This window comes from Verticillium dahliae, genomic scaffold (assembly GCF_000150675.1).
Source record: "Verticillium dahliae VdLs.17 supercont1.26 genomic scaffold, whole genome shotgun sequence".
Lineage (NCBI taxonomy): Eukaryota > Fungi > Ascomycota > Sordariomycetes > Glomerellales > Plectosphaerellaceae > Verticillium > Verticillium dahliae.
Window position 1 is genome coordinate 61,232 of NW_009276941.1, and position 9,389 is coordinate 70,620.

The following is a 9,389-nucleotide window of genomic DNA, read 5'->3' on the forward strand; positions in this document are numbered from 1 at the left end:
CGCGCGCGCCGAGGCCAGCTGTCTAAGGTACCTACCTACCTTGAAGGGGGGGTGGGCATCAATCAGACTGGGGATTCTGGCGCGACGAATGAATAGGGCGCCAGTGGCTCGTGCGCGAAGTCTCCCTTCCCTGTACAGGCCTGAAAGCATCTGGATCCTGGGCACCTACCTATGCTCGCTCAAAGAGAAGTACTCAGGCTGATTAGCTCTGACGTGGGCAGGTACGGGTACGTAGATACGTAAGTACCTTACCGACCCAACGTCAGGCGCGTCCCGCCTCTGTCTGAGATGAGAATCAAGTTTCTGTAAATCACTCGAAATGACAAAGAATGGAGATTGGTCACAACGACAGCAGCAACGGCAAGGTGTGTTTTGCCATTGATCGCTCACAGGTCAGACGGGGGACCATGAGAGCTCCCTCAAGCAGCCCCCAGTGCAGCAGCTACAGCTGACCGGCGGGAGCAGGTGTGGAGAACAGATTGCAAGAAGAGACCAGACCAGGCAGGGCCAGGCAAAGCAATCACGTCGCCTCTCCCCCCTCTACCCCTCTCCTCTCTGGTCGTCCCTCCTGGTTGTCGTGCTGCGCGTGCACACAGCCTGGTGAAAGTGGATACGCGTGCGCAAGAATAAGGCCACACAGCCAATGGCGTTGCTAGAACTGCCTCCATCCGTCTCCATTGTGACGGCATGTACATGAAGCGGTACGACCCTGGGCCAGCCTGACCTTAGATGCTTGACATTGGGCCTGTCTTGCCTTAGGCAGGAACGATGGGACGGGTAGGTACGAGTAGCGTTCCTTTCGTCAACGATGCTTTCTCGCGCTGCGCAGACAGACTGGTACCGGTCGTCGCGGAGCCTCGAGAGCGAGAGCGAGAGAGAGAGAGAGAGAAAAGCGAACGTGCGCACATCGCTTTGAACACTTCCTCTTGGCGATTCTTGCACCCCCTCCTCATTCCCTCTCCCCCTCCCTCTCCCCCTCCCCCTCCCCTCCCCCCGGTTGGACGAACCAGCGACTTCGTATATGGCTCCCCACACTACCCGAGGTGTCGACCATGACGAATCCTCCCAAACACGACGGCATGTGTGGAGGGAAAGACTACACGGGCAATGTCGACGCCAATGGCCAATGGTATGATCATTTGGGGTCCGAGGCGGGTATTGCAGGGCAGCGTAGCCTAAACACCCGGATGGCGCAAGAGACCCCTCTGAGATAAGACCCCCCCCGCATTAAGCTCAACAATGCGGCAGCAGGGGGTGAGTACGGAAGTCAGCAAGTGCAGAGACAGACAGTGAGTGAGAGAGAACTCAACAGCGCTGCTGAGCGACTCCTGGCCTTGCCTGCACCCGTATCGCTAGTACATGTATATGTACCTGACGATCCGATCGTTTCCGCTTGGTACAATAGCCCCCCCTTCTGCATATACGACGATGTCTGGTGTTAGCGCACGCTTCAGTCCCCCCCCGGTATGTCCAACCCTGAAAGCATGGCCCGACTGGCTCCCATCTTGAAAAGCCTGGCGCGACTGCACATGCGGGCCGGCGCCACTATATTTGGCATATCTACCAGGGACGTGAACAAGGGCACTGGAAGATTGAGAGAGGAAGAGGCAAGAAGCGAGACGGAATGAGGGGACAAAATGGTAAAGAGGGGGGGGGTCCAAGAGTGACCTGACACGACCTGCAGCCCCCGTCCCAAGTGCAGACAGTAACCTGCACCTAGAGGTAAGGTAGTTTGACACCTTCGGACTGGGCGGTCCCCCGGAGGACAGACATGGAAATGGAATGGCAGCAGTAGTTGCACCTCCTTGACAGGCCGAGAGAAATCGTGCGGGGTTCAACACCATGCATGGTACATCTTTCGCATCCAGCATCATGCCGGCGCACACCCGGCAATGGCTGCGCCGGCGGCGGAGGCCAACCAGCGACATGCTGTGTAACCGCCTCATGCATGGCGCGCGTGTATCTCGACTCGGTCTCGTCTTCGAGGACGCCCTGCGCCGGCTCGTGGTAGAATGCCGTTCGTACTCAGGCCACTCACCAGGTTCGGATTGAGACACGGGCTGCAGCGGGCAAGGAGAGCCGCCAGCCTCCTACAGCCTACTACAGGGTCCTTACAGAGCGAGCAAGGCAGGGCCGCAGAGATGGCTGAAGCGGTTGAGCTGATGTGATCCAATTGACAAAAGAAGACACCGGCGAGTTTCGTCGACCATGTTCGCCCTGCCTCGTACCTAAATATACCTACGTTTGATTACAAGACACGGGCACCAGGCCAGGGACGTCCATATCAAATGGTCCGTGCGCACGGAGACCGGGACGGCCTGGACCCTTTCAACGTCGGCGCGCGGGTTCATCCGTGCGAGACCACGCGAATGGGGGTTCGTTTGGTCATGGAAACTTCCAACTCGACGGCAAGCACCACGTTTCCGTCTCCGAGACCCCGAACAAGCTGCAGAGCAAAGCTGCACACGACGTCTGACACTTCGCGGCCCTCGCCTCCCTCGCACGTCGACTTTTCCACCGCCCCTTCTGCCCGGATTCGCCATGGCGGCCCGCGTCCTGCGCCCCCGTGCCGTCCTTCACAGGCCGACCATCGCCGCCTTCTGCCGTCCGTACCACTCCTTCGACCATCCGGCGCCGAGCCAAGCCTTCACCAACTCAGAACACGCCCTCCTCTCCGCCGCCTACGAACACGTCCCCGACCACGGCTTCTCCCACCAAGCCCTCACCCTCGGCGCCAAGGACGCAGGCTACCCCGACATCAGCACCAGCATCCTCCCCGACGGCGCCTTCAGCTTGATCCGCTACCACCTCGTGACGCGGCGGCAGGCCCTCGCCCGCACGAGCCAAACCCTCTGGGGCGAGGAGAGCAGCGGCAGCAAGGCGAGCGTCGCCGACAAGGTCGAGCGCTTGGCCTGGGAACGCCTGCTCGGCAACACCGCCGTGATCCACCGCTGGCAAGAGGTACGCGGCGCGCGCGCGCGCTCTCTCTCTCACTCCTTGTACTTCCAGCTCGGCGCAGACGTCGTCGAGCGCCGAAAGGGGCCTTTGTTTCGCTGACACACGCCACCAATCTAGGCCCTCGCCGTCATGGCGCAACCATCCTACGTGCCGGCCTCCCTGAAGGAGCTCGCCCGCTTGGCCGACGACATTTGGTATCTGTCCGGGGACACGGCCGTCGACCCTACGTGGTACACGAAGCGGGGCTCGCTGGCCACCATCTACGCGTCGAGCGAGCTCTTCATGACGAACGACAAGTCGGCCGGCTTCGCCGACACGCGCGAGTTCCTGCAGAGCAGGCTCGGGGAAGTCAAGGACGCCGGCTCCGTGCTTGGCGCCGTCGGCCAGTGGGTCGGCTTCACTGCTTCGGCGGGCGTCAACGTGCTCAGGAGCAAGGGCATGCGCATCTAAGGTTTTCGCTGCTGAACTTTTCATGTTTCGCCCAAGCCATGGCAGACTGGTCTTTTTCTTGCTCGTCTCCCCAATCCTGGAGGCTGCTGCTCGTTGCTCTCTATTCTAACCGTAGAGAGCCTCTCCCCCATCTCTGCGATGGCGGCATCCCATGTACATCATGTAGACCCACCCTATGTAAAGTACACGAGGCCCCACGGCCTTTTTCTAGAATGCGGCTTGGCAAGAAGCCGCCTGAACCCAAAAGCAAAAGAAATAATATGACGCCTGATGCTGTCCCGGGACGGACCCGTCGCTGGGAAACTGGAACGGTGACGACCGACCGAAAACGCCTTGCTATTTGACTGCCGTCCAAATCCTTCGCATGTGCTCTTCGTTTCTATGCCCATCACGTCATCTGCGGGAGCGTTCGTTGGCGCGGATCGGTCAAACTTGGGACGTGGCATGTTAGTCGACGACAGAACAGTATAACAAAGGGGTTTCAGCTGTCTACTTACCGGATAATATTGACGTCCTTGCCCAACGAAGCCCGACCCTCGATGGCGTTGGGGGTGATCATAATGTACTGGCGGCTGACCGAGCGTCGAGCCGCATCAATCTGAAGGGAGGGGGGCAAGTCAGCACATCGTGCGCACTGGGGCGGGCATTGTTGATTCTTACCAGCATCTTGGTGCTAATCGTTCGGTTGACGTTGTCCATGAAAACGTCGAATTCGTCGAGACATCGCAGCGGCGATCCCATGGCCTCCCAAATGGCCAGCAGCATGCAGATGGACGAGAAGGACTTTTCGCCTCCAGACAATGTTTTAGTGCTCCGGCCGCCCGCGTTCTTGCGCGTCTCGTCGGGCTCCACAGACAGCTGCAGCTTTCGCTGCTTGTGGTCGAAGAGGATGTTTCCCCTGAACCCGCGCTCGCTGAGGAGGTATCGAAAGTTGATCCTCGAGTGCGCCGAGATGTGCTGCTGAAAGTGGCGCCACCTGACGAGTCGATCGGCCAGCGAGCGCTTCGCGTCCTGCTGGAAGCTTTGCTGCGACTCGAACTCTTGGGACGCCGCCAGGAAAGCGGCCTTGGCCTCGCGCAACCGATCGTTGATCTGCTCGTCCGTGGCGCCGATGCGTTCCGCTCGCTGCTTGAGCTGTTTGCAAATGGCGTTGTACTTCTTCTCCAAGCTTGCGTAGTTCTCGCCCTCGTCGATTTCAACGCGGTTTGGGGACTGCGCCGAGGCGCCCTCGGTGCACTCGGCCACAGCTTGGGCCTGGTAGGCGCATTCTTGCTCGGCCCTGTGCTTGAGAGCCTCGGTCTCTGCCTGCGTGTCGTAGGCCGTGTTCTTGGCCACAACGGCCATCTGGCGGAGATCCCGGGCCTGCTGCAGCTTTCTGTCGACCTTGTTGAGCTGTGCCTCCAGATCCTTGATCTTCTCCTTTTCGTGGTTGAGCTTCCTCTTCTGCTCCTCGACTTCCTTGTTGAGCGAGTCTCGTTTGACGTGCAGTTCACCGTACTGGGTACCGTGATGCTCCTTGTCGAGTTCGGCCAGCTTGAGTTCTTCCTGGTATTGGGCTAGTCGTCCATCGGCACCTTCGTACTGGTCATTCTCTTCGTTGAGGTTAGTAATCTTGGCGGCAATCTTGGTGATGGCGGCCTCAAGCTTGTCGTTGGTTTGCCTCAACCGCGTCACCTGCTCGTGACAGTGCCTTCGAGCCGTCTCCAGTGTCGCCTTCTCCTTGCGCAGCTCCTGAAACTCGCCGTCGAGGAGTCGCAGCGTTTCTTCGTGCAGGCCAATCTGGGTCTCGACATCAGACTTCATGCGCGGGGCCCTCTTGAACTCGCCGACAGTACTCGTTGAAATGCCCGATGGCCTGACTTGAATACGGATACCTTGATTCCGCTTGCGGTCGTGGAGACTGAGACTGACAGCTACATCGCGCGGCGGGCCGTCGCTGCCGTACATGATCTCCTCGGCATCCTCTCGCCTCTCAACGAGGATGATCTTTTCGATCATGTAGTTGACGATGAGCTGATCGCGCACCCAGTCATTCTCGATCTTGAGAGCACGAAGAATCGTCAACAATTGCCCATCCGGTTCCCTCAGCTTGGTGCCTGGAGGTAGGGGCTTTCCGATCGTGACTGGAACGTTGCGGATGCCAATCTGACGCATGAGTTCGACGAGACGTCGCTGGTCCTGCTTGCTCACGACCAAGAAGCTGTTGAGGAACTGGCCAAACGTTGTCTCGAGAATCGATGACCAGACAGGTTTGAGCAGCTGCATATGGAGTCCAACGGGGCCTACGGGCCGTCTCTCAAACCCATTGTCTCGCTCGATGGCCTTGAGAAGCTGAGGGATCTTGGGGTCAAAAGCGGCGTATGGCGATCGGTTGTTGCTTTGCAGGTTCTGGATGCGTCCCCTCGCATCCTGGACCTCTTTGCCCTTGGCATTCAGGCGTTTCTCGCATTGCGTGACGTGTTCGGCGGCAGCGTCGCTCTCCTTGATCAGAATGGGCAGCTGCGCGCTGCCCTCGAGAATCTGGCGTTGCAAGCGAGCCTCCTCGGCGTTTGCCTCGTCGAGCTGTTCCTGCAATTTCTGGCGAGCACTTCCGGACTCCTCACCTAGCCGTTGCTCTTCCGCTGCAATTTTTTCCTTCCAACTGGCAACGCTCGCCCTGGCGTTTCTGATTTGAGCGTGGGCTTCGCGTTCTTCGCGACGGTGGTCTTCCAGTTTCGCCTTCGCCTCCTGGTACGCAGCCAAGGCCGCTTCTACCCCCTCCTCTTCCGACTCCTTTTCCCTTGACTTTTCAGCCACAGCAGCTTCGAGCTGCTCAATCTTTTCATCGCAAGCCGCGAGTTGCCCCGTGGCCTTTTCAATGTTCCGCGCATCCTCGGCGAGTTTCGAGGTGAGGGCGTCCAGCTGCTCCTGTTGTCTCGCAAGACCACGCTCAGCATCCACAACCTGACACCAGGCCAGCTGTGTGCGGATTCGCTGGCCCTCTGCGCGCAAGCCAAGATTGGCCTCGACGGCCTGCTTGTCCTTCTTGGCCCTCTGGTATTTGACTTCCAGTTGGGCGGCATCTTCCTTGAGCTTGACCAGCTTCTCCTCGTGGCTGTCCAGCATTTCCGAGATGAGTTTGTAGTTGTGGTCGAGCTGCTCCAGCTGGACGCCCTTGAAGAAATACTTGTACTTGACGGCGGGCGTGGCCGAGTTGAGGAACTGGCGCGCATTGTCCTGGGACAGGACGTTCAGCGGATTGTCGACCTGCAGGCCCCAGTACTCTGTGATTTCGTCGATTTCGGCCTTCTTCGTGGAGATGGTCTTGCCGCGCTCGCTCTTGAGGCGGAAGCCACTGGTGCCGGACCTCGAGAAGTGGCGCTCCACCCTGATCGTCTCGCCGTACAAGTCAGGCTGGTACGCATCCAGTCCCTGGTTCTTGATACAGACGGTAATGACGGCCTGGTCGCGGCCCTCCTTGATGAAGCTCTTGAGGCTGCCTCCGCGGTTCGTGGAGCTCGCCTTGGCGCCCAGACAGAGCGTGAGGGCGGTCAGCACGGCGCTCTTGCCGCTGCCGTTCTCGCCGACGATAAAGTTGATGAGGGGGCCGAGCTCGACGTAGAGGCGTTCGTGGCACATGAAGTTGATGCACTCGACGTTTTCGATGATGCCATTCTCGGCTGCGCGGTTGTCGCCGACTCGATGCGAGCGGGCGTTGATGGCTTGTGTCGCACGTTGGTCGTCTAGCTCTTCGTTCTCGAGATGCCGAAAGCCGCCGTCTCGCATAATCTCATATTGGGTTCGAGGAGGAGAGTCGCGGCCGTTGCGAGACTCTTCTTCGCCGGCGCTTTGTTCGGACTCTTCGGACACGATACTCGGTTCGCGCGGCGCTGTAGGCTTCACGGGGCGACCGACCGAAACGCGCACGCGTTTTCTCTGCAGACACAAGTTAGCGAGGCGGCGACCCCTGAGGCACATGATGGGGCAAGCCACTGACGGCGGCATCGCTGCTAAAGCTCGAGCTGGCCTGGTCCACGCCGGTGCCGCTTGCCGAGTCAAGGTTGCTGATGGCGCGATGCGATCGCTTCAAAGACGACATGGTGTGAGTCGTGCCTATGCAGCCGCAGGCATGGTATGAGGTGGTGGGTTCAGGGCGAGAAAGAGAGAGAGTAAGTGTCGGTAGAGGCGAGGGGTCGTGTTGATAAGTTGTAAACTACGTAGTAGTGGTGTGGTTCCCGGGCAGGTGAGTATGAGGCTCTGGCCCGAAAGTGTATAAAGTCGCGAAAGATGCTGGGGTGAACTCAACAGGGAACGCGACAGGTGCTATCGGGTTGTGGGGTCGACGCGCCGCAAGACAAAGGGTCGATTGGTGTATCTGCTACCTGGGAAGAAGCTGTCTGGCAGAGGAAGCAGCTTGTACCCGGTACAGGTCTTGAGTGACACAAGCGCTAGCGTGTTTTTGACCACCCCGCCACCCGAAGCTGAAGCTGAATGACAGTACAAGGCAGAAAACGCCTTGGGAGCCCTACTTGGTACAGCCAGCCAAACCCCCACTACCGTACATCCATGAACGACAGTGACAGGAGCTGTTGGTCAAATCACGGCTCAAGGCTTGCCGCGCTCTCTATCCTCCACCGTCTTAGTCTGTTGAAGTTGCCGAAGATCCTTACCCATGGGAATCCTTACCCATGGGACAAGCTCGCAGACACAAGGCTATGGAAACACGGAGCTAGGCATTCTTCAGTGGGCCAACACACAAAGTCGATCTGAAGACGCAGTCCAGGAAAGTGCCAGGTAGTACAGGGCGGCGAGCCAAGAGGCCCCGATGGCAGACACCGGAGGTCAGGAGAACCCTCTGGACGGGTTAGACAAACGTCTACCTGAAAATTGCGTCGAATACCTGCTGTTCCTCGTCGACCAAAATTCAACTGACCGCCGCAAGGAGCTCTCAAAGCTTGAAGAACTTCGCAAAAATGCCCTGGCGTCAGCCAAGGACGTGGCAAGCGGCTACATATGGCAACGAGGAGAATTCAGCCTCGAGGTGAAAAGTGACCAGGGTAAGTAAGGCCTTGCGTCTGTCCGTCCCTGCAGTCCCCCGTGGCTAACACCGCCTCCAGGACTCGCCTACGTCCACGGCATCACAGACTACGGCGACTCTGTGGAAGATGAGTGGCTCATTGTCTTCCTGTTGAGGAAACTGAGTCTCGTCAACCCGAACCTCTGGATACGCATATTCGACAGCGACGGGGAGTTCCTCCTCATCGAAGCAGCCAATGTGCTCCCAGCATGGCTCAACCCCGAGATGGATCGCAACCGGGCATGGCTGCACCAGGGAAAACTCCACATCATCCCGCTGAACGACAAGAGAAGCAACAAGATCCTCTCGTTACCGGATGCCCTGGCCTTCATCCGCTCGAGCCCAAAGAGCCTCGTCCAGTCCGACCTCATCGACGCCGAAGCCTTCTACCGGCTCGAAAAGTACCCAGAGCACATGGCCACGTCGCTCCACCGCTCGCTCGTCACGATCCCGCGCAAGCTGGCCCTCGCCCTCCACGAAGTGCCCAAGGCCATGGCGCCCGCCATCGAGGCCTTCTACCTACGCGACCCCATCGCCCTGCAGCCCTTCCTCTCGGCGTCCGCCGACCTGCACTTCCCGCCGCGCGACCTCGTCACCGTCAGCGCAACGTTCACGCGCGTCCTCTTCGCCCAGCTCCGCTCCCAGCGCTTCGACCTGCCGCAGCCGTGGGCGGACCTCGTCCAGAGGGCCTCCGACGACCAGGCCCGCCGCCGCCTCGACACGGGCGCCAAGCTCGCCTGCGGCTTCGACATGATGGTCAAGCGCCTCGAAAGGACGGACCTGCGCGCCGCGCGCGAGGTCGGCCTCCTGCTCGACGATCTGCGCGAGGACGGCGACGCGGCGCTGCCGACGGACGACGAGATCAGCGCGTGGACCGACGCGGGCCGCGACGACGACGACGCCTGGCTCGACATCAACTACGAAG

General features: G+C 59.5%; 3 protein-coding genes across 3 annotated transcripts in view; 2 read left to right on the forward strand and 1 right to left on the reverse strand.

Moving 5' to 3' along the window:
- Positions 1-2,541: 2,541 nt before the first annotated feature.
- Positions 2,542-3,408, forward strand: VDAG_09438 (ubiquinone biosynthesis protein COQ9; the record flags this gene model as incomplete). Its single annotated transcript, XM_009658399.1, has 2 exons — positions 2,542-2,961; positions 3,076-3,408. The coding sequence occupies 2 exons, from the start codon at positions 2,542-2,544 to the stop codon at positions 3,406-3,408; spliced, it is 753 nt and encodes a 250-aa protein (XP_009656694.1).
- Positions 3,409-3,796: 388 nt separating this feature from the next.
- Positions 3,797-7,486, reverse strand: VDAG_09439 (uncharacterized protein; the record flags this gene model as incomplete). The annotated part of the gene is made up of 4 exons (XM_009658400.1): positions 3,797-3,839; positions 3,906-4,006; positions 4,069-7,323; positions 7,385-7,486. The coding sequence occupies 4 exons, from the start codon at positions 7,484-7,486 to the stop codon at positions 3,797-3,799; spliced, it is 3,501 nt and encodes a 1,166-aa protein (XP_009656695.1).
- Positions 7,487-8,212: 726 nt separating this feature from the next.
- VDAG_09440 (uncharacterized protein) overlaps positions 8,213-9,389 on the forward strand; it is a gene marked incomplete at both ends in the record, with an annotated part of 1,978 nt that continues 801 nt past the window's right edge. Inside the window, 2 exons of the mRNA XM_009658401.1 lie at positions 8,213-8,444; positions 8,505-9,333. Of these exons, the coding sequence (XP_009656696.1) occupies positions 8,213-8,444; positions 8,505-9,333 (1,061 nt within the window). The remainder of the gene's footprint in view (positions 8,445-8,504; positions 9,334-9,389) is intronic.